The 27,178-nt window shown below is 41.4% G+C and overlaps 1 protein-coding gene across 1 annotated transcript; it reads right to left on the minus strand.

Moving 5' to 3' along the window:
• Positions 1–585: 585 nt before the first annotated feature.
• On the minus strand, positions 586–27,039 carry psmd10 (proteasome 26S subunit, non-ATPase 10). Its single transcript, XM_078547571.1, has 5 exons — positions 26,749–27,039; positions 25,419–25,517; positions 20,719–20,865; positions 11,052–11,218; positions 586–2,302 (listed from the first exon to the last, which is right to left on the minus strand). Exons 1-5 carry the CDS (start codon positions 26,860–26,862, stop codon positions 2,149–2,151), a joined length of 681 nt encoding a protein of 226 aa, XP_078403697.1. The 5' UTR covers positions 26,863–27,039; the 3' UTR covers positions 586–2,148.
• Positions 27,040–27,178: the final 139 nt, after the last annotated feature.

A 27,178-nucleotide genomic window follows, 5' to 3' on the forward strand; every position in this document is an offset into this window, starting at 1 on the left:
CTGACTTTATAAGTGTGAGGTTGATTCAGGCACTGGTTTAGGAGCACAGCAAGATTGAGCTCTCCAGTAGTGGAGTGAAGTCTAGGAACCAACTGAGGATAGGGGGCCATCTCAAGAATCTGCAGTAGAGACAGTATATACTGAGGGCATTGCCCATAGTCCTCAGATGAACATGGAATTGGGCAACCAGGAGACAGAAGAGCAGCAAAGATTAATGCAGAACCAGTGAAAGAGTGCAGCATGGTTCAAACAGATGGAGGTGGTGCAGGATTTAGTATCATTGACGAAGTAGTTTGATCAAGTAAGGCAGCAGAATAGTAGTGTGAAGTCAATCTAAGGGAACAAAGGAATACAATGCTCTTAACACAATGCAACTGTAGGTCAAGTGTGTCAGCACCTAACCTAATATCACTTTGAGGATGAGCTGAGTCCATAGCTTCCCCAGAATGAACCAAGGTCAACCAAGCTCCTCTGGTACAATGCAGAATAACAAAGAACGGTCATCATCATAGTCCATAAAAATAATTACACATACTTAAGGAAAAAAGATTCAGCATTTTTTTTAGACAAAAAACAAAGCAATGATTGTGTACACATCTTTATTACAGGAATCATATTCAGTAGACACTAAGATCATATTGGTGAACAGTAGGTTATAAGAGTAGCACTTTCAATCAAATTTCATTTTTAAGTATGATCTGCTGCACAGTGCTGCCAAACCTGACTAATATCTCCAGCACTTTTCTTCTTATTTCAACATTACAATTGATTTACATATCAAATGTTCCCTCAGTAACCTCCTTTCACCAAACCAGAACTGATATGGTAAAAGATAATGTCCATTTACCTCAGCAAATACACAAGCATTTTTTTGTTTTAACATTAGCTCCTACTCCAATGTATTGCAATGGACATTTCTAGCTGTGAAATCAACACAAACATTAATGCTGCACAGAGTCAGAAGTTATCCTTAGAAAGTATCAAAAACAAAACTAAAGAACCTTTTGTTTTAAATATTTTGTAGTTCCAACAGTAAGAGATTCAGCAGTAAAAGGTGACAATCAATAACTCCATTAAACAATGTGTTTAGTGATGAAAATAAAATGTTAAAATTACTGCTTCGCATTCATTAATCCTCTCTTCTCCCCCAACTCCCCAAAGCCCCAAATGAAGTTAGGATAGTCACAGTCGGCAATGATGACTGTACCCAATTAAATGTTAGCCAACAATAAGGACAAGACCACTGCTTCATCTACTTAGGATGATTCCAAATTTATCAATATAATGCTATAATGTTTTCATCTATTGTTTGTGCCAAAAAACGAGTCTAGATAATGACTTTTAAAAAAAGTTTTGTTGCTGATACACGAAAGCGACAATGATATTTCAAAATGTTGAACCAATAGGGGTGGGTGGGATGGGGGGGCGGGGGGGAGGAAGAAGGGGAGAAGGGGGAAAATACGTACAAACACATACACACAAACTGAATAATGGTCTGAGCAGAAATCTAGGGTGGAAAGTAGACAAGAGGGGCCAGGGGAAGAAAGGATTAATCATTCGATGACAATCCTCAGAAATTTCATGTCAATATCACAAGTTGTTTTCAAAACATATCCTACAGAATGTTAGTGAAGTTACACATTACTGAATACACTTCTATTTTTATATTTTCACATCTCTAGTTTACCAGTGACATCTTTCAAACCTAAACCCAATCCAACTGTTAGTTACAGTGACTACCTCACACTGCTGCAAGTTTGGTCTTTGATGTTCTTTATCAACGAACAGTTTTGACACTGCACTGAAAAATGGGAAAGAGAATTTATTCTGTGATCAGTGCTGCTATCACTGTTTTGACAAGCCACTTGAAGGTACACACCCTGTTTCATGTTCGCAGAGCTGTTAAGACCAAAGAATATTATATGAACAAGACTGTGGTAAAAAGACTTTCCTTCAGGTACAAGTCCAAATAATTCATGAGTTGTCGGTAACACAACTTGTGAGGTGCTCATACTTGGAGAGATAGCATGTCGTACACAACCAATACAAGCATTCAGACATTAGGTTCCTCGCCTTGCTCTTATTCCATGTTTTGAGGAAAACACCACAGTTTGGACTGGTGTCATAAAGCAATTTCATTTTCCGTTTTCAACCTTCTATCATTCTCCTCAGCTGTAAGCCAAGACCACCTTTAGCCATTTGTAGAGGTGTCTTTTCCTCCTTGTTCTCAATGTAAATGCTTGCTCCATTCTCCACCAGAAGCTTGGCTTCCTCAGCCCGTTCTTCATCACATGCTAAGTGCCTGCAAAGAGAAGTTTAAATTAAACATCGATCTCGCACCTAACTACAGTAGGGAGAAAATTAGCCATTTCAAGCTGTGAATTTGTTGGCTTTCTGTTAAAAGAAAAATGTACAATTACCACATAGCTGTAGAACTCATTTATCTTTACTGTGTCACAGATAGACCATTTGCCCTGCATTCAATGGACAACTGTGCATTTTTAGCACTATGAGGGCTTTTAGTTCCACAGACAATAATTTTTATGCATAATTATTAGCAATCAATGTTTGTAGTTACAGATCCATGTGGAGGAGTTGAGGGGGTATGACAGCTGGAACACCACATAAGGTTCACTGGATAGAAGTCAGGACTATGAACCCACTCACTCCACCTGTTCTGGGTATATTGAGAAGGAAGACAATGCACATCACTGCATCACTGAGATTAGCTACTCAGCACAGACCACAGATTGAACCAAGTGCTGTACAGTTCAATAACACATTTACCCATTGTCTATTGCAGTTACCAAGAGATTGGGCCTGAAAATGGCCACCATAACAATAAAGCATCCATGGTACGTGCCATTATAATGTGGCAGAAGTTAGGGAAAGTATGGCACAAATGATTGATCATTATTTTCAACATGCCATTATTTGTTGGGGCTTTTGCACTGTCTCACAGAGACCTGGGCCAAAAAAGTTGACCAGCTGATGATCATAGCCATTGACTCCATCCCCTCCCCACATCCCATTGAAATCAATGTTGAAAGCAAATTTGCAGAATTTCAGGCAAAACTCAGGCTGCTGTTGCTTCAACTGAACAATAATGGCATTGGAAACTCGGCAGAAGTGTGAACAGTTTATTCAAGATGGTAGCTTCTGATGCCTCTACAGCTATTTAATGCACCCACAATCAATCCAAAGAGACCAATCTCCAGATCCATTCTCATAAATCAATTTCAAAGTACCAAAATCCTTTTTGAGACCATAAGGTGCCACATAAAAGCATTATCTCATAGTTATACATTTTATAATCAACAACCCTCATGACATAATCAGTAATTATTTGTATACTGGAATGTTCATAATTGTGCAATTATTTCATTATTTTATACTTTATCTTAATGATTGTCCATGATAATGTAATGAATTATGATTGTTTTATTTGCATTGTCATCACAATCCGGTACCTACCTGCCACCATGATGATTTTTCAATAAATCAATTATCTATCTAACCCTACATGCATTATAAAATCAATAAGTAATAATGTAGGCATCTGATGAATATGAAGAAAACAGACCCCCCAGTAAAAGAATACACCAGGTGCAGTTAGAAACTGAAGTTATCTGCATTGCTTTTTGCATTTGCCCAGTTTGGCAGGCCTTTGGCACTTCTCAAGAGCTGTGATTAAATAATAAACGAAGAAGAAGTGAAAGAGTCCATTACCACTTGTAGGAATGTCAACAACCACAAAGAAGTGGGCATATTTCACAGGGACTGCTCCCACTGTCGAACAGTTCAGCATTTTCTAGTTAAAATTTAAGCCTTGTTAAGCAGTCGATTTTATGACATCAGAATGTCACATTGTATCAGCAAATAGGTGCACAGTGGTTGTCATAATTAAAATATTTTGTGAAAATATCTTGGTGCCATGTAAAACATTTACAGGTTGGAATGATTGCAATTCCCATGTTTATAGTAACTTCCATTGAAAAATATTTAGATTTAGTGTGCAAAGCTAGGGGGAGAAAATTTTAAATATTCCTAAATGCTAGTTTCCCTACATGACTACCTACTAAAGCAGGTACAACCTCCAGCCTTTGATCTTTATCGAACATCAGCTGAACCGCTTAGCTCACTGCAGCATATTTTAAATCAGTTCTTCAGAAAACTGTGGCACGAATTTGTCACTGAAGGGGTGGGGTGTACAGTGGTCTAACTTATGGCATTCCTCACCAATATCACTGTAGTTGCAGTTAATACCAGACCAATATTTTGGACTTTGTTATAATTAAAGGATTCACAGCATGAATTCAAACTTGCAACATTCATGAACCACTGACAGTTCACAGTTGGTTCAGGACTCAGAGCTGCTCAGTTGAATTTTATCTCACTTGTAGAATTATCATGATGCTTGTGTTATAAAATGCCACCATCTTTTCCCTGTATACCAGCACACTCATGTGGAAAAGGTTACAGGCAGTTTTGCAAACACAAAATCTTTAAAATGTTGAAAGTTTCTCTTTTCTTTCCTCAAGAAACTGTCGTAATGGTTAAAATAATGATTCAGTGATATTTTATCAACCCTGCTTGTTACCTCCTAAAAAAACTAGTAATTTAGTCAAACAAGATTACCCTTTCACAAAGCATGTTGACTCTGCCTGATTGTATTATGATTTTCTAAACGTCCTATTACCCCTGAAATGATGGATTTAAGCATTTTCCCTACGGCAGATGTTAGGCTAACTGGCCTATAGATTCCTGCTTTCCGTCTCCCTCCTTTCATGAATAGAGATGTTACATTTGCAGTTCTCCATTCTGCTGGGACCTTTCCAGAATCTAGGTAATTTTGGAAGCTTACAACCAATGCATCCGCTGACTCTTTAGCCACTTCTTTTAAGACCCTACAATGCAGGCCATCAGGTCTAAGGAACTTGTCAGCCTTTAGTCCCATTAGTTCTCACATTACTTTCCCTCTAGTGATAGTGACTGTTAAGTTCCTCCCTCCCTTTTCCCTCCTGATTTTCAACTGTTATTGGGATGCTTTCGTGTCTTCTATTGTGAAGACTAAAACAAAATACATGTTCAATGCTTCCAAATCTCATTTCCTATTATTAATTCCCCAGTCTGACCCTCTAATGGACCGACGCTCCCTTTAGCTACTCTTTTCCTTTATATATACTTGTAGAAACTCTTACTGTCTGTTTTTATATTTCTAGCTAGCTTTCTCTCATACTCTAATTCCTCCCTTCTTATTAATTTTCGAGCCGTCCTTTGCTGGTTTATAAAATTTTCCAATCTTCTGGCCTATACTAATCTTCACAATATTGTACGCATTTTCTTTCAGTTTGATACTAACCTTAACTTCCTCAGTCAACCATGGATGGTACATCATTTTCAGAGTCTTTCTTAATGGAATGTATTTTTGGTGAGAGTTATGAAATATCATCTTAAATGTCTGCCACAGCTTCTCCACCATCTTACCTTTTAACCTATTATCCCACTCCACTTTAGCCAATTCTGTCTTCGTACCCTTGTAATTGCCTTTAATTAAGCTTAAGGCACTAACTAGTCTTAGACCCATGTTTCTCATCCTCTAACTGAAGGGGGATGGTGAATTCCTGATAAACACTTCAGTTCAGTGAAATGCTCGCATGATCCAGTTGCCATGTGGATAGAAACTCAAAACAGAAACTCATTGAGGCATCAGGTGGCAGTTTTAGCACTTTTCAAGTGTCTCACAGAATAAGGAACAGCTGCTATTGAGACACAGGCAGGAGAAGAATTGAAACTCTCCCAGTAGCAGGTCTTTGTTGTTCTGTAAAAAACAGTGGAGAGCAAGTAAATCTCTCTAGGGAGAAAGTTTTACCAGAGTTGATTAAACCTTTTAAAGTGGTCAAATACAGAGACAGGAATGTCTGCAATTCTGGATCATCAGTATTGTTATAACCTGAGGGAGAGGGGGATTTCATAGACTCAGATGTTTACAGCAAGGAGGCCATTCGGCTCATCATGTCCATGCTTTTCAACAAAGATCTGACTACACCAATCTCATTTTCCAGTACTTGGCCCATAGCTCTGGAGGCTATGGCAACGCAAGTGAATATTTAAATACTTGTTAAATGTTACGAGTGTTTCTGACTCAACCATCCTTTTAGGCAGTGAGTTCCAGACTCCCACCACCCTCTGGGTGAAAAAAATTCTCCTCAACTCCTTTCTTAGCCGTCTACCTCTTACCGTAAATCTATGCCCCCTGGTTATTGACCCCTCTACTAAAGGAAAAAGTGCCTTCCCATCCACCCTACCTATGCCCCTCATAATCTTATACACCTCTATCGGGTCCCCTCTCAACCTTCGCTGCTCCAAGGAAAACAACCCCAGCTTATTCCAATCTTTCCTCATAAATCAGACCCTCCAGGACTCTGGTGTAGGACTTTATTTGGTCACCCACAGTCAGTGGACTTCGAATGAATGGTACCTATTTCTGTTGCCCCCTGGACTCTGGGAAATCCAGCCACCTGATAAAAGCTGGATGGTCCCATGATGCTGTTGCCTTACTGCAATGCCGTTCTGGGTCAAAATCCTGGTACTTCCTCCCCAACAGCATTGTGGGTGTACCCATAGCACACGGATCGCCGCGGTTCAAGAAGGCAACTCACCATCACCACCCTAAGGGCAACCAGGGACAGGCAACAAACGCCAGCCTAGCCAGCAATGCCCACATCCCATGAATGAATTTTTAAAAAAAATACTGGGACTGATTTGTTGAGGTATATCTTGCTGGTGATAATCAAACCCAGGAAATCTCAGGCAGAGTGGAATGATTGCCAAAGGACACAAAGTTTTGACCTAGCATGGCAGTGAGAGGTGATCGTCTCAGAACTGGGGATGATGTTGGGACAGGTACTTTAATGTTATATATCAGAGGGGCATGGCATAAAGTAAAAGAGTTTCATAAGGCATATATCGTTAGTGTTAGTTAATCCAAAGCTAACCTTTTACTTTAGTTGATGTATTAGTTACCTGTTAATTATGAACGGTCTATGTTGATTTTAGTTTGCTACATAAAAGTCTTAAAAAGTGAAATCTTGGCCATTGGTCATTTGGAAAATTCATCTCTTGTAAACAAAGTTATTGGTCTCTATGTGGACTGTAACAATAGATCAAACAGTAGGGTGCTAACCAAGGTGCAATATTAACTCTCATTATAGCTGGTATAACTCAGGCCCAGAAATTGGTCTGCACGGCATCATATCTTGGACACAGCTTGGACTACTAAAGCACCAAAATGGCATGCAGGAGGCCTGCATACATTTTCGGTAGATGTGCACCACCCACCATATTGGGTAAGAATTAACAAGAGGAACTGTTTACCCATTTATAATTAAGAGACCTAACGTCCGTTTGAGATCCCTTCTCCAACACCAAGGAATCACCTGCAATAAAGATGGTAAGTTGCTTACCTGAATGTCACTCTGATCCACACAGCTCCCTCCCTCTCTCCCAATCTATTCTTTCCCCCGCTCTCCCAATTTCCATGGCCCCCAATTAGCCCAGCAATTTCTGGACCCAACCCATGGTCCAAACCCACATAATTGAGGGCCTTGGTGAGTCCAGCAGCAGCCAGATATTGCACAATGCATGCATGTTCTGAAGAAGTCATATTCAAACATTAACTCTGTTTCTCTCTCTGAAGATGCTGCCAGACATGCTGAGTGTTTCCAGCACTTTGTTTTCATTTCAGACTTCCAGCATCCACAGTATTTTATTGCACAAACCTTTACTGGTGGGCTCTGATGCCACATCGTTCTCATTAGAATGAAGATCAAGGCCCAATATCTCAGGAGCCTCGCCATTCTGGTGCAAGAGATCACAGTTTTCTTAAAACCACTACCATCTGCTAACCCAGATTATCATCATAATGAGCTATATTTTGAGACCCTGGGCTGCCTGACTTTTTCCATACTGTGACATTGTATGTTTGGTGTTAGAATGAAAGCATTCTAAGATCTATATTTATATCAGAAAGTCCCAAAATGTTTCCAGTAAATTAATTATTTTGAAGTATAACCTTTGCGGTTGTGGTCAAGAACAGCAGACAATCTTTCACACAGGAAGGCTGCCTAAAAGCTTTAAAAAAAAAAATGACCAGTTACTCTGTTTTGATGAGGCAGGGTTGAAGCATGAATATTAGCTGAGACATGAGGATTATTCCTTGGTTTGCTTTGATTAGCAGCTTGGGATCATTTTTTAATTTGTTCACAGGATATGGGCATTTGCTGACCATTCCTAATTTCCCCTTGAGAAGTTGGTGGTGAGCCACTGTGGTTCATGTGGTGTAGTACACCCACAGTGCTGTTAGGGAGGGAATTCCAGGATTTTGACTCAGCGACAGTAAAGGAACACCAATATAGTTCCAATCTAAATGGTATGTCACTCGGAGGGGAATTTGCAGTGGTGGTGTTCCCGTGCATGCGTGCCCCATGTTCTTCCAGGTGGTAGACGTTGCAGGTTTGGAAGGTAATTGAAAGTCACCATCTTTAAAATAGTTTCTGGGAAGCTCAGTTATTATCAACATTTTATGGCTGTCTGACAGGCTAATGCAATAGGAAATATACACAGCTAATTTTCTTTGTTCACGAACTGTCCATCAAAAGTTGGATGGTGCATCTTGAACAGGGTTGCCCTAGTTCAGCCCTTTGGAGCATTGCTCGACAATGAAAGAGGTGCACAATGGGTTTTTTGGAAGGTTAACAGTGATCTAGTTCTAGGTTCAGTCTTACATTGATTTTTAACACAACACTGCCTTTTCTATATTCCAAGGAGGAAGATGCCCTACTTTCACTGTGCCCACCCGTGCTCCAGTTCAGACTACCTACCACTGAAACTCTCCCACCTCCAGACATAACACTTCGCACTCTCCTGGTCAGCCCCCATTCTCCACACTCCATTAAGTTCAGCTCTTGTATTCAGTTGTGCTCACCTGTGCTCGATCACCTACATTAGGGCCCATTTCCCCAGCACCTCAAATTTAAAATTCTCATTGTGTTTTAAGACATCCATGATTTCACTCCTATCTCTGTAGCCCCTCTAGCCCTACTCCCTAATACCCTCAGCATTGTTTCTCTGACTTCACCTTCTTGTACATCAATCAGCTCTTTCTGCCCCACTGCCGTCAATGGAAACCGGACTTTCAGCTACCTGGGTCCCATTTTCTGGAATTCCTTTCCTAAACTTTCCCACCATTTCAATCTTCTTTAAGCCTCACCTCTTCAAACAAATTCTTGGTCAGCCCTCCTAATCTCACCTTCTTGGGCTCATCATCCACTTTGCCCAGGCCTTTGAAGCACATTAAAGAAACATGTGAATTAAATGCAAGTTTCTATTTCTATTTGATCCCTGGTTTGCTTCAATTGTATAAATATTGGCAAGTAAAGGCACACACTATTTTGTAGGAAGTGAGGGCTTGTGTACGATTTGCTAAATAGCCAAAAGAGGTGAGATTAAGAATCTGGTTTAAGACGTAAGTTTAAAGAAAGTCTTAAAGAAGATTGAAATGGTGGGAAAATTTAGGAAGGGAATTCCAGACAATGGGACTGGGCAAAATTGATGCATAAGAAGATGGAGTCAGAGAAATAGTGCTGGGTGTATGGGGAGTATAGCTCGAGGGGTTACAGAGACAAGAGTCGTGTTTGTTACTATGCACAAGGATAATACTAGAGTTAAAAATTCAAAATCACAATATAGTGTGGATGCTATTGGGCCAATGCAACGGTGAGCAAACAAAGCACAATAACCACACAATTACTATTGCCCAACGAGAAAGTAATACTATGGTCAGGTGATTAAGGTCAGCCAATGAGTCCTAGAAAGCAACGCATGCTTACAATTGGCCAATTAGCTGTTTCATAAGCAATTCTAATTTTATTTTTTACTAATACACTAGCAGATCTTCTGTAGCATTCATTGCCTAAGGGAGTCATAGATTAGGCCATTATAAAAGACAAATTATATAGCTGATGAAAGAACTTGGAAAACATCTGAGACAAATGTGTTCAGAGATAGTGAAATAATTATTGTTTTTGACCAGTTCTTGGTAACCGAAGCGTGATGGACACATATAGTAAGCAAAATTACATACATTGAATATCCTCTGGCATTGGTGATGATAAATAGGATGATATGTCTTATAAATACATGGGTGCTCAACCATATAAGTGCATGTTATATTATTCTACTAAATTGGAGCTGTGTTTCCTTAAATCGGAAAAATCAAACTCTTAGGTAAACAGGTTACTGGGTTATTCTAGTTACTGTAGGTTATTCTGAGCTTAATTGCTTTTTAATCAGAAAATGTAGGGGATTGAAATATGCCTATTAGTTTGAAACTAGAGGTTAGAAATCCAGGTCAGAAGAAACTTTAAAAATGTTACAAGTGTGAAAAAAAACAAGGTGTGTGCACATGTGACAGTTTAAGGTGTGTGGGTGTGTGTGTGTGTGGGTGTGTGTGTGCGCTGCTGAGCAGCTTTAAATGTTGTTAATGGATCTTCCAAGGCATTGCTCAGTTTGTTATATGGGACACAAAGTGGACAAAAAGTATAGAATATTCCAGTAGTTGGGGAAAAAGGTGTCGTGCTAATATGGACCCTGCATTGGGATTGTTACAAATGTGTTTTTTTTTTAAAAATTGGATCCTGGAAATTTGGCTTTCCATGATTGTTTTCAAGTTCTTAGTACAAAAAAAATTAAAGCACTGGTATTATGACTACATCTTATGCGCTAGTTCACTCTGTCATAAAAACTAAACACTTGATAATATCTTGTGCGTGAAACCTTTTTTTAAATTAAAAAATCCTTTTAAAATGAACGAAGCCTGAAATTTGTAGCAATCTGATATTTGTCAACAATCTTAACTAACTGCTATTCAATGATGTGATATATCTATCTATAGGTGACACGGGGTGGGGAAGCCAAAAGTTTTTTTTACTTTTTTTAAATACCCCATGCCACATGAACTACACCCCTTTAAAAAAAAGTGAGGTACTTACAGTGGTGTGTTTCCCTCCAAATCCTGGAGGTTTGTAGAGGCATTATGCTTCAGCAACAGCTGTACAAGGCGAAAGTTTCCTTTTGCTGAAGCTCTATGCAAGGGAGTGGAGTGGATATTGTCTGTAACATTAGGGTCTGCTCCATTCTCTAACAACATGCAAGCAATCTATAGCAGATAGTGAGAACAGAATTAGAGTTTTAAAATAAAAGCAGTTTGCTGCTTCACAATAATAAACACAACTTTAAACGGTTGCGACATTAAGTAGGTTTGATTCTGCACTCTGCAGCCTCCCTCTGGAGAAGAGAAAAATTAAAGGAGGAATTATCAACATCACTAGTAACTGGTTGGCACGGACTTGTCTCACATTTGCCTCTCCTTGCATTAGATGATTATTTAAATAGAAACAATGTGCAAGGTTACAGGGAAAAGGCAGGAGAATGATACTAAGTCATATTGTTCATATGGAGCGCCAGTGCAGACATGATGGGCCGAATGGCCTCCATCTGCCTTGTAACAATTCTGTGAACTACAGGGGACCCAGGAATACTTCTACAAGGATGAACAAACTAAAAAGCAGCATAAAGAGAATAGTCAACCATCAAAATTAAATGCTATATACTAGTAAACTGCCTGTTGCATTGTTTATTTTAATATCCAAGATGGTGACAATGTTAGGAGACTCACCCCACAGCACCACCTACTCACTGGATGAGGCAACTACAGTGTTACAGACAGTGTTTACATAGGAGCGTGAGATTGATTTTGGGTGGTAGTTATCACCCATTTTGCACTACCGTACAGGATCAATTTCCTTTAGACTTGCCTACTATCTCAAATTATAATTATTGACAAAAAGCATGACCAAACACCATGACAATAGAAAGTGCATGCACACACAAGACATTTCAAATACATATTGAAAAAAATATCCATCCACATTAGCTTCTCCGGTCTCTTCTGTTTTCAACTGGCTGTAGCTGTGCTTTGAGTAAATTACAAGACACATGACTGATGAAAACTATGCCCTCATTATAAATAGTCCTTCAGAGCCAAGCAGTTTACATCTTAAGACAAGTCACAAGTTATCTTCCTGGAGGTGACATGAAATGCAATCTTAAAATGCTTAGAATTACAGCCCTCGTGATGGGGGTTTTATTTTAATTTAAAAAAAGTTCTTGTGGTTTAATCAAAGTAGCTTTAGCAGTCAATTTGTGGAATCTTCATCATGGAGAAGGTACTGAATTCCACCCACTCATGGATTTGTGAACTCACCCTGGAGTGGAAAGTGATACCATTATGCACCATGAAAGCAGATTTCATTAGATGATCATTAAGTCATACTGATGAACTCAGTGAAGAAATCAGATGTAGACCAGTCAGGGCTATTGAGATTGTGAAATGGAAAGCAAAGTGCAATGTTTATAATCCCTTAAACCACTGAACAAAAGTTGTTGTGCTAGTTTTAAAAGCATAAGCTCATCTTCATATCACAGCTGAGAGTGAGAGAGGTAGTTCAAACCTATAAAAGTAAAGAAATATTCAGAAATAAACATAATTGAGTATTATGGAAAGGGGTCATAGAGTAACAGCGTAATGCACGTCAGGCCAAGAAGTGATAAAGTCCATGGCAACTCATTATGTTTGCATTTTACAAGTAATAAATAGGTCAGTTATTTTATAGAATGCAAATGCATTTAAATGAGCTGTGTGGTTGCATCAGTTAGCACACTAAGGAATGATCTGAACTAGATGAAACTATACCACATCAACTGATAACAATTATCATTTAACCATTATACCAGACAGCTAACAGAGCGCTGAAGAACTATTAATTAGTGGCCTATAAAAACGTTAGAGATAGAAGCAGAAGTTAAATCACTGTGCCACTCTGGCATTACCAAGCCATGAACCTGACGACAAGATGTCATGAAAATAAAGCTCTGCACAAATGTCATCGACCTAAAAGGTTAACTCTTTTTCTCTCCAGAGATGCTGCCTGACTTGCTGAGTATTTCCGGTATGTTTTGTTTTTAATCCGGATTTCCAGCACCTGTAGTATTTTGCTTTTGTTAAGACGTGTTTTATTCTCTCCCCATCATACAAATACATCTGCATGCCCCAAAGAGGCTTGTAGTTTCGAAACATTCAGCAAAACATGAACAGACAAATAAAGGGGGAAAAACACCATAAGAGACTACGGGAAGTACAGAAAATGCAAGGCAGAGCCTTCACAAGAGCTGGCTGCTGAGTCAAACGATCCACATGAGTAGTTGGGCGAAATCATTACCAAACCAGTGACAAATGCTTTGCGAAGTTACAACTATTGAATTCTGACTGAGGTGATGCAGCCATATCAGTTTTATTTTTTTGCCTGTTTGTGGTTTTCTGGATGCGTTTGGGTCAGCGGATTATGGATATCAAGAAAGTCAAGGAGGGAGGAAGAGGGAGAAGTTCACAAAGGAAAAGGCACAGATTACATCAGCAATAGGACAGCAGGGTAACCAGGGAGCTAAACATTTTCTTTTAAAAATGGAATGTGGCCAGAAGTTGAGTCAGTAAGGGGAGTAAAGCAGCCTGCTAGGGGAGCAAACAAGTAAACAACTGAGTGCCGTAGAAAATGTCAAGGACAGAAAAAGGGTGGTAACAACAAATTGGAGGATTTTTTTTGAGCAGGATTCGGAAATGATCCTGCAACATTCTTCCTATAGTTTGAAGCTCAAAACCACACAGTCCTCCAACTGTGGTTTTACTAAGGTTTTATAATATATTCACCGTTACATCTAGACTTTTATATTTTATACCATAAAGCTTAATATTCCATTAGTTTTTGTTAAATGACATTAGCCACTCGAGGTACTGCATTTAACATGTTGTGAATCTGAACCTTCAAATCCCTCTGCTCTTACACCTCATTCAGCCTTCCCCCTATATCATTCTATTTTTGCTAAAATTCAAAATGTATTCATTTTGATTGACACTGAATTCCAACTGCCACTTATTTGCCCATTCCAACATCTTCTCAATGTCCACTTGCAGCTTCCTGTAATCCTTAGGATTATTTATCCTGACCCTATTTTAGTATCATCTGCAAATCTAGACGTTCTGAATAGAAGCAGTCCCAAAACAGAGCTCTATGGAATACTACTACTCATTTAGAATGACTAACAAAGTAGCCTCAACTCTTAATCTTAGCTTCCTCCCTTCTGAACAGTTTTTAGTCCAATTTGCTACTCTTCCTGAATTCCACGTCCTTTAAAATTCTATAGCTTCCTGTGTAACATTTTGTCACACTTTTGGAAAGTGCACATTCACCAAATCTGTAGCCTTGTCAAATCATTTTGACAGGTTCCTCCAAACCAATTTTCCTTTCTGAAATCTGGGTTGGCTGCTACTACTTATTTTCTCTTCATCCGGATATTTTCATGATTTTGTTTTTACAGATACCAAGTGTCTTTCTCTGTGGATTTTAACCACTAAAATTACCTGGGTTAGCTCTATGCACTTTTTTTGAAATGGATACAAAGACATTGCAGCTCGAATGCCTGGAACCACAGTCTAGCCTTCTCGATCACACTTTAAAAAATATATATAAACAAACTTCTGACCTGCAGCTGTCAGATTGTTACGGCTGGCAGCATGGCCATGTAAGTCATAAGCCCCAATATGGACATCAGCACATAATCTAGACCGACATTTCAATGCTGCCACCTTTTGGATAATATATTAAGTGGAAGGAAGGTGGCTGGTGGATGACGAATGGACATTCACCAAGCATCCTCGTCAACATTCCTCCCTCAAATAACACAAAGATTACCCGGATATTTGTGTGTTGTTTGCTGCCTAGCTGTGCCACATTTGCCTGCATGATGGCGACTGCATCTTAAAAGTAATCTACAGCTTGTAAAACACTTTGGCATGACCTGAAGAGCTGAAAGGTTCAATGCAACTGCAGCCTGAAGAACAATTAAACTGTAAGCTCATCCAATGTTTATATAACAAGTAGACTTTGTGGTTTTTAAGAAAAAAAACCCCTCTATTTTGTGGAAAAATTACACATTATGCATTACATGATGGAACGCTTCTAGTCGTACAAATTAGCTACAAGAGATTCACTCGTCATATATTAGAAAAACTGCCAGTGAACGTACAGGGAGGAAAAAATATTAAAACGCTGTGCATTTGTGATCGGAAGCTGGAAACCAGTTTTCAGAGTTCCCCAACCAAACAGCAGTTAAACCTTTAGTGACCGAAGGTGTTGTCTCCTTTCTAATTAGACTTTGACCTTTAAAATAGAATATGTGGTAGCACAGTCCTGTCTTTATACAAGAGTACTTGTATTATCTGGCTTATTGTGAGCAACACCGCTTCTTCTAGATAAAAAGATTGTGAGTGGCTAGCCTGCATTTGTTCCATCATATCAACTGCAACATATAAATTCTCTGCAGCTGCAAGTTCAAACGTCATGACCAGAATTTTACATTCAACATGCGGGCTTAGCGGGAGCGGTTGATAAGCCAGCTGCCACCTGTGATCGGCTCCACACCGTGATTTTACGCAGGCGGGCCAATTAAGGCACGACAACGGCAACAGCGAGTTACCTGTGGGCGGGGGCTCCATGTCCGCCGGGTCCAATGGCAACCCGGCGGCCAATTCAAAAGCGGCCGCAACAGCCATGCGAAGGCTGCCAGTGCAGCACAAAGTGAAGCACACAGTGAAGCCGTGGCACTGGCCGCTCCCTCCCAGGCGGGGCCAGCACAGGCTCCACGGGCCAGAGGATGCCCGCCAAGGTCATCAAGGCCAAGAGGACAGCAGATTGAGCAGGCTGTCTCCAATGCCGGTGCCAGTGAGGGGAGAGCACCTAGATGTAGCACCCGCAAGCTAATACTTAAAGCACCTTAAGCACAATACGGGTTTATCACTGGTGATTTTTTCCCCCACACTTTTAAGTTAAATGTTATTTAGTGTGATGGAAAACACCTATCAATTTAATTTGTATTATTTATGCCAGGCGCAACAGCATTAAATGTGTTTCTGTTCAACAAGCTTTTGGGTGCTTCATTAGTTCTGCAGGTGCAGGGTAACCCATGATATTATGAGTGACTTGTTTGTCATTGAACTTTATTGAAATGGCACATAGTGCATGTTGTTCACCAAGCAAATGGTCCTGTCAGGTAAAGTATGGAATCTGCAGCCTTGGCATGCGGTGGTGGTTCTTATTTGGTAGGCTAGCTGAAGGAGCTTTGGATCAAAGCATCCTGGGTGTCCCTGCCTCCCTGGAGGTTGCCCAAGTCAGCTCTATCCCCTCAGCGTTTTCCTGACCGTGCTCATCCTCGGACTCATTGTCTGTTGCCAGAGCAGCTGCGTCAACATCTTCTTCCTCCACTGCGTCCCCCCTTTCCAATGCCAGATTGTGGAGAGCGCAGCATGCAACCACTATCAGTGACACACGATCCGGGGGTATTGCAGTGCAACCCCTGAACGGTCCAGGCATCGGAAGCGCATCTTGAGAAGACCTATGGCTCTCTCTACCACCGCCTTTGTAGAGGCGTGGCTCCTATTGTACCACTACTCAGCCTCTGTTCTTGGATGCTGAAGAGGCATCATGAGCCACCTTTTGAGGGGATAGGCCTCGTCACCCAGCAGCCATCCATCCAGTCAGGGTGGAGCACTGAAGAGCCTTGGCACCTGGAAGTGTCTCAGGATGTATGCATCGTGGGAGCTGCCTGGGTACCTTGTACAGACTTGCAGAAGCTGCATCCTGTGGTCACACACTATCTGCACATTCATGGAGTGGAATCCCTTCCTATTGACGAAGGCAACCGGCTCACCCGCTGGCGCCTTGATAGCCACATGTGTACAGTCTATTGCACCCTGGCTGCGGGGGAACCCAGAAATCACTGCGAAGCCTCTGGCTCGCTCTGCCTGGCTGGCCTCGTCCATTGCAGTAGCGAATGAAAATCAATGCACGACTGAACAGAGTGTCTGTCACCAGCTTGACACAACCGTGGACAGCTGATTGGGAGACTCCACAAAGATCACCCACCGACCCCTGGAAAGAGCCAGAGGCATAGAAGTTGAGGGCAACCATAACCTTAAGTGTCCACCCACACAATCGGAGCTGATCTCAGGGCCGATCCTCTGATAGATGGAGGTCACTGTCTCCTTCGAGAGACGGAGCCTCCTTCGGCATTGCACCTCAGACACATTGAGGTAGCTGCATTGCCACCTGTAAACCCTGGCAGCAGGATAGTGGCGTCTTCTGTGTCCCCTTCCACCTTGGACTTCCTGTTGGCCCTGCACCCCTTGTGCCTGCGCCTGTCCTCCCACAGGTCATTCCCCTGGAAGCTGAATAGAGACACCTGGCCTCCTCCCCATTCTGGCCCTCTCTTCCTCCTCAGAGAAGGTGCCTCCAGTGGAGACCAGAATCCCCATTCCCACAGTAAGGGAAGGCTGTCTGATACCTGGAAGGACCCAAGTGGCATTCCTCCTCCAGAGTCCTGAACTGAAGCCTCTTATTTCTGTCAAAGCAGCTCTGAAGCGAAATGAAGGTGTCCTATTCACACAAGCAAGCAGCAGCAACTTAGAAGCTAAATAACAAGCAACTCACATTAGCAAGCCCAATCATCCCTCTTATCCCACCTGTGGATGAGGTTTTTGAAAATGTGGCCTACCTGCTTGCTCGTTGCGCCCGTGTGATGTCCAGAAAAATCGCAAGGGCTACGTAAACTCTGAGACAATTGGTGTCTCAAGGGCCTTAACTGGCCCGTTAATTAATGGCACGTGCGTCTCTGAGCTCATCGCGTGCCTGCCTAGTGAAATAATGCAAGGGTGCACGGTGATGTCAGGATGCACGCCCGACATCATCGCGCATCATATTACGCTCGGGTGTGTCGGGTGCACTCTCACACACCCAACATAAAATTCTGGCCCATATTTCTACAACAAATCAAACCTAACGATAGAGAACATACTATTAAAACACAAGGAAGGTTGGAAAACTTTCAATAAAAACAATTGAAAAAAAGAACGGTCAGTAATATCTACCAATGAAGATCAAATCACTGCAACAAACTTGTTTTAAAAATCCTTACAACCACCATCTTGGGTTCTCCACTAAACTGAGGACATATTATTAGAAATAAAGTTTATAACAATGGGGCATGAGAAATAGGATATTTAGCATAGTGATTCAGCATAATCTAAAGACATGCATTTGCTGTGTTTGAAATGCTTGCAGTAATTCCACCAGCAGCCTGCATTAATGTGCTTCTCAGATTCAAGCAGCTTACAGCTATCAGTATTCACCAAGGCCTACAACTTCTAAAAATGTTTATGACTGTAAGTGAGAAAAGCCATTTACAGCATACAGTGGGTCTGTGCCCTGCTCCTCCCTATGAAAATTCCAAGGGACAAAACACAAAAATTAGCTATGGTCCCTTGCCTGATTATGATTCAATGACTCTAGTCATGTCTCACTAGTGAGCCAATCAGCAGCAAATGTGAGAGAGAAACACCTGTGATTGGAAGAGCAGCGAACATTGGCAAGTGTGAGTATGTGTACACAGAGAGAAACTCTGCAGCACGCAGGGCCTCCACTCACTATGCTTTTCTATGGCTGCATTCCCCCAACTCCCGGTGCATTGGCCCGGCTCTGGCAACTTCCCCCGGCTCCGTGTTTTCCCCTGGCTCTCCCCATTGTCCCCACTTTCCCCTGGCTCTTGCCACTCCCTTTGGTGGGCACAGGCGTTCGGGAGCCGCTAGGCCTCAGATCTCATTCCAGGTCTCTCTTCCGCTCTCATGGCACCTATCCACCCCTCCCAGCCAATTTAGTGCAGGCATGTGGGTGGCGCAAGAGAGGTGTGTGTGCACGAGGTGAGTGTGCAGGTGGGGGCAGACGCGGGCAGAGAGAGCGCGTGTGTGTGACTGCACACGGGGTGAGAGTGCGTGCGTGGTGAGAGTGCTTGTGTGCGCGCGCGGGCTGAGTGCACACGCGTGCAGGCGGTGGGAGCACACATGCGGGCAGTGAGAGCGCGCACGGGGTGAGTCTGTGTGAGTGAGCGATGATCTGCGTGTCCGGCTCACTCCCCGTCTTGGGGTTCTCATTCACCTTCAACCCCACATGCCAACAGGCACTCTTACAGTGGGTGAGGGTGAGTGAGTGAGCACCCTGAGACTGGGAGTGAGCTGGATACACACACTCTCTCACCCTTTCACACTCTAATGGTCGCCTTTATATATTACTCATTTTGTTCATCATGAATTTATTGTTATGACTTTTTTTTTTGCTCAGCAAGCTGTTTCCTTTCATACATCAGTTTTTTTTGTTGAAATTCACGTTTAATGTTGTGGAAAACTTTATCCTTCTGAAATTTGCTCATTGGCCCCCCACCCAAGCGAAAAGGTTGGCCAAGCTATGCCAATTGATCCTGGTGATGACCATATCAGAGATGCGATCACATTCCATTCTGTGTACAATTTCATTTATGGATAGACACTGCCAGAAAGACAGATGAAAAACAAAACATTGCAAATCTACATTGTTAAGCTTACACTGACCTCTGAGAAAATCAAGGAGAAAACAGCATAGATAAGTCCTGTGTTTGAGAACTGCTGGTATGTCAGCAGATATAGAAGAGCAACATGACACAAAACATTTCCAGGGACTCTACTAAAGTGTGCAAGGAGTGAGAAATAGACTTTAAGGAGCAAGTGCATCTTCAAAAGGGATATTGTAGTTATGTTACTGGATTTGTAATCAAGAGGCCTGGATTAATGATCCAGAGACAAGTTCAAATCCCACCGCAGCAGCTGGGGAATATATTCAATTTAATAAATAGGAAGTATTAGTAACTACAAAACCACTGGATTATTGTACCTACCCTGGTTCACTCATGCCCTTTGGTGAAGGAAATTTGTCTTCTTTATCCAGTCTGGCCTTTGTATAACTCCAGACCAACAGCAATGTGGTTTCCTCTTAACTACCTTTTGCAATGGCCTTGCAAGAACTCAGTTGTGTTTGGAAAGGTGGTTCACCACCACTTTCTCAAGATCAACTAAGCATGGGAAACACCCTGACCAGTGACACCCACATCCCGTGAATTAAAGAATATTGAAAAGTAATAGCAATTGTGTGAAATTGTGCTGTTCTGCATGTCCTTTCATTTATTAGAATTACTGAAAATAAAACCTAGCAACTCAACTTGAACATAAATATCAACATATTGCACTCTAGTTGGCTTTATGTCTTTTGGGCCTATGTACAAATAAAAGTGAAATAAAAATGCAGGGAGTGGTGAACTAGAATCTGTAATTCCCAAGCCTACAAGATCTTCACAGGGACTGAAATCGAAGAATATGTTTTATTCTTTTGTGGGTTGTGGGCATTGTGGCAGGGCCACAATATTTGTTACCCATCCCTAACTGCCCTTGAACTTTGCACAAAATAGAGCATGTGAAGTCTACTTACACAATACAGCAAAATGATTTAAAGGTAAACGGTGGTTTCATCAAAGTACCTCAATCACAAGCAAATAGCAGAGGGCCCTAGGTGTTTGAGGAACGATGACCCAATAAGAATAATGATCTCCTCAGGGATGGAGAAGTGAGCAACAATAAAAACAGGATATAAATTAAATAGAAATTGACTCATGTTTAAATGTCAATACCTCATATCGGTTTCGAGAAGCAGCATAGTGCAGTGGTGAACAACCATTCTGATTGATAGCATTGACCTGTGCTCCTTTACCAATCAGCACCTTCACAATTTCCTCTCGACCTGCTGATGCAGCAATGTGTAGGGGTGTCCAGCTGACCTGTAAAAATAAAATTATCAGCACATGTTTTTATGGGCACGACAAAATGTGAATCTTAAGAAGCTGAAAATTCTGGAAATACACACACAGATCAGTTAAGCAGCTGAGGCAGGGTTACACCCATTTATCAACACACATCATAATGGTAGCCACCTTTTCTGTTTACAGCTGTTGAATGCCCCGTGAATTTCAAACATTTCTGTTTTTATTTCAGCTTTTCAACATTTGCAGTTTTTTTTTCCCTTTTTGAATTGTAGACTTACTATTAAGTTCTGATAAAACATTACATAGAATTTGTTAATTTAGTTTACTTGTTTGTGCTCAAAAGCGCAAAAGAGTTAAGACATTACATAGTATTGAAAATACTGTTTATGGCCAGAATTTGAAGTCTCAGGATGCAAGATCAAGATTTCTCTTTAATTTGTCCCAACAATGTGACTTAGTTCTCATGAGCACCCTCTCATGGTATGAGTGTAGATAACATCCTAGATGATTCTTTCACCATAATTGGACACTTGTGTAATAGAGCAAGAGATTGGTTTAGACTGCCCCAAATTTATTTCATATAGGACCATAATTGCGAGTAGAGAAACTGGGAAGAGGTGAAATGATTTCCCTAGTGCAACTGAAGTAATGCAGATAACCGGGTCTTGTGTTTGAATAGCACACTTCTTTCAAACACCAGTTTACTTGGCATAAATTGTCACTTAGCAAGCTCGCTGAGAGAAATCGCAAAAATAGTTGTATTGGAAAACAAAGTCTGATTCTGGAGGAGTGAGATCAGGGGTTGGGACTGAAGAATGTTAATGCTGCAAAGTAAAGGGAGCTTTCTGCTACATCTCAATGGGCTTAGGAGTGCTATGTGATGCCAAAGATGGAAGAATGTTAAATTTCTTAGCACCATAAATCCTAATTTGGTTTGTGCAATATTCACCTAAAAAAAAAACTAGTAGGAACATAGGAACAGGAGGAAGTAATTTAGCCCCGAGCCTGTTTCAGCATTCAATGAGATCAAGGCTGATTTGCGAACCAGCTCCACAGGTCCTCCTCTGCCACGTGTCCCTTAATGTCTTTGGTTAACAAAGAACTTTCAACCTTAAAATTAACAACAGATCTGGCATCAGCTGCCATTTAGGGAAGAGAGCTCCAAACTTCCATCATCCTGTGCATGTAGTGTTTTCTAATTTCACTCCTGAAACGCCTTGTTCTAAATTTTAGACTATGCCCCTTCTACTCAATTAGCAGAAATGGTTGCTCTTTATTTACCCTATTTGTTCCCTTAATGCCTTCAAAAATTTCCATGAAATCACCCCTTAAACTTCTAAATTCCAGGAAATACAACCCTCATTTTTGAATTCTCTCCTTGCAACTGATCCCTTGAAATCCACATATAATTCTAGTAAGTTAAAAATGCACCCCCTCCAAGGCAAATATATCCTTCCTAAGTTGCCCAGAACTGCTCACACACTAAATGTGGTCCACTCAGGGCTATGTATAGCTGAAGATGACTTCTATCCCTTTGTATACTATTCCACTAAATAAAAAGGCCAGCATTCCATTAGCCTGTCTGACTATTTTCTATGCTTGTTCCTGATATTTTAATGATCTATGTAACTGGACCGTCAAGTCTCATTGGACCTCCATTGTTTCTAGCTTTTCACCACATAGAAAGTAGCCTGTTCTATCCTTTTTAGATCTAAAGTGGATGAACTTACATTTGCCTACATTGAAATCTATTTGTCAGTTTTGCACATACAAGGAAATATGGATTGATTAAGTGTAATTTTCATGCTTCCAAATACACTGCTCACAATGTCACCCATCTTAGTATCATCAGCAAATCCAGGGATATATGGCTTTCTATCCCATTGTCAAATATTGTTTAGTTGAGGCCACGAAGACAGATCCTTGTGGGATACATCATCACATCCTGCCAATTAGAATATCTGCCCATTATCCCTATTCTCAGTCTCCAGTCACTCCGGCTAGTTTTCTAACCAGGTCAATACTTTGCCTTCAATTCCATGAATTTCAACTTTAGCTAACAGTCTGTTTTAAGAGATTTTATCAAAAACTTTATGAAAACCCGTATAAATAACATTCATAGTCATCCCCCCGTCCACTAAATCAATCACCTTTTCAGAGCAGGCATGTCCCACCCTTTACAACTTCATGCTGGCTGCCTCCGATCAGCTGAACATTTTCAAGATTTTCAGTCCCCTATCCTTAATAATAGACTCTAGCAATTTCCCATCAACAGACGTTAGGCTAACTGGTCCATAGTTCCCTGGTTTCCTCTCTCACCTTTCCTAAATAGCAGAGTAACATGTGCGATTTTGTAATCTAAAGGTCAGCTCCCAGGGCGAACTTCTCACCTACTTCTTTTAAAACCCTGCGACAGAAACCACCCGGTCCTCATGATTTGTCACTCTTTAGTGCCATTGTTTTATACATTATTTTGCTTTAGTTAATTTCTGTGAGACCCTGTCCCAGATTCACTGTTTGTTTCCTCAAGATGTTTGGCATGCTGACCCCTTTCTCTACTGTAAGTCCAGATGCAAACTAATTATTCAGCACGTTCACTATTTCCTTATTTGCATTTATGCAATATCACCTGACAGTTTTCAAGGGGATCACATTGCTACTGGTCACCCTCTTTTTCCTAAAGCAATCATAAAACGTTTTGTTGATTTTGATATCCCTTGCAATTTTCTTTTAATATGCCTTTTTTGTAGCTCTATCTATTTTGTTACCCTTTGCTATTCTTTGTATCTTTCCCATTCATCAGGATTGGTGCTGCTTTCTGCATTTTTGTATGCTCTTTCTTTCAGCTTTGTCTCAGTAATGGCTACCATGTGATGCCCCCAAAATTGAATTTGCGCCTGCAATTCATTTGTTTTGTTCCTTATAATCTGTGCATTTATACAAAGGACATTCATTTGGTCCACATACCTGTTTTTCTGCTCTAATATTTAACTCATTTTTTATTTCTTCCATCTGGTTTAACTACTTTACATCTTTAGTTTTAGCTTTAACTGTAGTGCTTAAAGCACAATTTCTGACGATTAGTCTACTCTCTTTCACTTCATTTGTTTCTGAACTTTTTTTATTTACTATAACCTTTTCCATCCCCCCCCCCCAACTTAATAGTTTAAAGTCCTTGTTTCTGTCCCATTTATCGTCTCCACTAGGACTCTGGTTGAAGCCCACTTCAAGTGGAGTCTGTCCCAATGATACAGTTCCTTCCTCTCCCAGTACTGGTGCTAGCATGCCATGAAACTGAACCTCTCGTTTCCCACACCACTCTTTCAGCCTAATCTGCAAATGGTTTGGGTAATAATCTAGCAAGCAATTTAGTTTCTGAAACAGAAGCTCTCGCTTACCCTTCCCCATTTTGCTGGTCCCAAAATGGATCACCATGACTGAACCCAACCCCTCCCTTCCTCCCTCTCTATTATCCTTTCAAAGTGGTTCAAAATGGCACCAGATAGGCAACAACGATGTGGGACTTTCAAACCTGCTTACAAAGGATGCTATCTGTCCAGGTGAGTGAAGGCAGGGGGGGGGGGGGGAAAAGAGTGTAGTGGGTGGTGCAGTTGTGAACTGTGCAATGTTATGAGGCTAATGGTTCAGTTGTGAGGATATGACAATTGCAGATGCACCACTTACCTGAGGTCATTAAACTTTTTGTGCCACTGCATCCAGGTCTTCAGCACTATGCTGCTGGCACCGACCCTAATGGTTGGTATTTTTCTGAGGGGCCTCCCGTGCAGACCTCTCTCTCCTCCTGTCCAGCTTCTCCATCAAGGCCTCTTGTGATATGTCAGCACCTACCCTCTACTATGTTGCACCATTCTTGTATCTTTCCTAGGTCAAACTCAATTAAAATGACTTCCAACTCCTGTTCAGGTATGCAGCCACACAGCAGCATGAAGTTTGTGTGCTGCCTGCATCAGAAGCAACGTGCGTGAGTTAATCGTGCATTGTGATCCCTTTACCCATCTTCTGGCCGTAGCGAATTTCGCAGCCCATTAAATTTAATGCGATTTTTACATTAACCCGAGGAAATAGTTTGGAACTTCACAGGATCCCATTACTTTTATGGTGATCATGAAACCCAAGAAAACACAGGCCTATGTATAACAACAACTTGCATTAACATAGCACCTTTGATTTATCCCAACATCCCAAGTCCCTTATCAGACATAAAATTGACAAGGACAGGTGACCAAAACCTTGTCCAAAGAGTTAAGCTTTAAAGGAGGCTCTCCACTGACAACAGTGAGGTAGAGAGGCAGATATGTGGGGGATTTTAGAGCTTAGGGCCTAGCCACCAGCAGATGCAGCCGCTAATGGCAGAGTGAAGGAAATGGGGGATGGATAAGAGGCCAGATTTGAAAGAATGCAGAGATCTTGGAGAGTTTTAGAGCTACAGGTGGTTACAGATAAGGAGGGGCTAGACCAGTGAAAGATTTGAACACGGGAAAGAAACATGAACTGCAGCCGTGAACAATAAGAAATAGCTTGAACAAGAATTAACCAACTCTACTCACATCATCTTTAGGATCTACTGGTACTCCAAGACTTAACAGAAAGTCTACAATGTCCTTGTGCCCAGCTGAACATGACCAATGTAATGCCGTCCTGTTATCCTGAGCAAACATGAAAATAGAGAAGGATTATTTTAAATTATTTATTCCTCATGTTGAGTCCACATACTTTACATAAATAACCCTCACAGATTTACTGTAAATCATTTCAGAGATATCCAAGCTACAACAGCCATTAATCGAAAAGCAGAATAGTGCAGGCCCTGGAAATCTGAAATCAAAACAGAAAATGCTGTAAATACTCAGCTGGTCTGGCAGCATCTGTGGAGAGAGATAACAGAGTTAATGTTTGGGGTCAACGGCCTTTCATTAGAACTGGTCCAACACCACTACAATCACTACAGGTATTTCTCTATGCCAGGTTTCTTCATCTACTTTTTGCCTATTAAGGAAGATAACTGCCCAGGGTGCAGCCATTCAGTGAACAGGTAATGGTTGGAAGCCAGTTATTCACTGAGAAAGCATAAGCATCAATTTCTGAAGCTGACCATTGGGCAGCTGTTTATTTCCCCTCGCTGGGGAATCAAGAATATAGGGCACAGTCCCAGGATAATGGGTCCATTACTTAAGACTGAGATGAGGAGAATTTCGTCACTCGGAGGGTTCGAATCTTTGAACTTCCCAACCTCAGAGGTTGTGGATATTCCATCATTGACTATGCTCAAGGTAGAGATAGATTTCTGATTTCTCAGGGAATCAAGAGATAAGGAGAGCAGATAGGAAAGTAGTAGTGTTTAGCAGAAGATCAGCCACGATCATATTGAATGGCAGGGCAGACTCGGGAAGCCTTATGATCTACTCTTGTTCCTACCTCTTATATTCAAAGATAAATCAAATAATGTCAAGCATCTTCTATTAACTCAGCATTTACATGCTGCCTGCAATGAACCATCAAGGAAAGATTCTCGCTTGCAAGAAACAAACGTGCAAGTCTATGGGGATAGAGCAGGGAATGAGGCTGGATGGGTTGTTCTACAGTGACCTGGCATGGGCAGAATGGTCTCCTTCTATGCCGTAAATGACTCTCTAACAAACTCAGTGGAGTACCAATCCCCAGTGGAACTGCAGATGTAACTTTAGGGGCCCAAACCAATCCTTCTGATTGAGATTGAAGCAAAATACTTCAGATGCTGGAAATCTGAAATAAAAACAGAAGATGCTGGAAAACTCAACAGATTTGGCAGCTTCTGTAGAGAGGGGAACAGAGTTAATATTTCAAGTCCAAAGGACCCAGCCCATTGGCAATATAAATAATGAAGGAGGTTTTGCTTACTTGGTCAGTTTTTGTAGCTAGGCGCTTGTTTGACAGGATAAGTGCTTTAAGCTGCTCCAAGTCCCCTGTGTAGGCCAGGCTGCAGATCTCCACATTAGACACTGCACCGTCCATGCTGCTGAATCACTCACTCTCATAGCAACAAGAGCCTGCTCTCCACTTCCACTTAACCTGACACACCTTCCGGTTCGTCGGGACTTTACTCCGCCCCTTGCTGCATACAAAATGTTGGCCACGCCCCCTGCCTCGCTGACAATCACGTCATTTGCCACGCCCCCTGCCTCGCTGACAATCACATCATTTGCCACACCTCTTGCCAAGCCTGTCAATCATGTCCTTTGCCCACACCTCTTGCCTCGCTGTCGATCACGTCCTTTGCTCCGCCCCCTGCCTCGCTTTCAATCGCAGCCTTTGGCCTCCCCGCTTGTTA

Source organism: Cetorhinus maximus, chromosome 8, assembly GCF_964194155.1.
Source record: "Cetorhinus maximus chromosome 8, sCetMax3.hap1.1, whole genome shotgun sequence".
NCBI classification, from domain to species: Eukaryota; Metazoa; Chordata; class Chondrichthyes; order Lamniformes; family Cetorhinidae; genus Cetorhinus; species Cetorhinus maximus.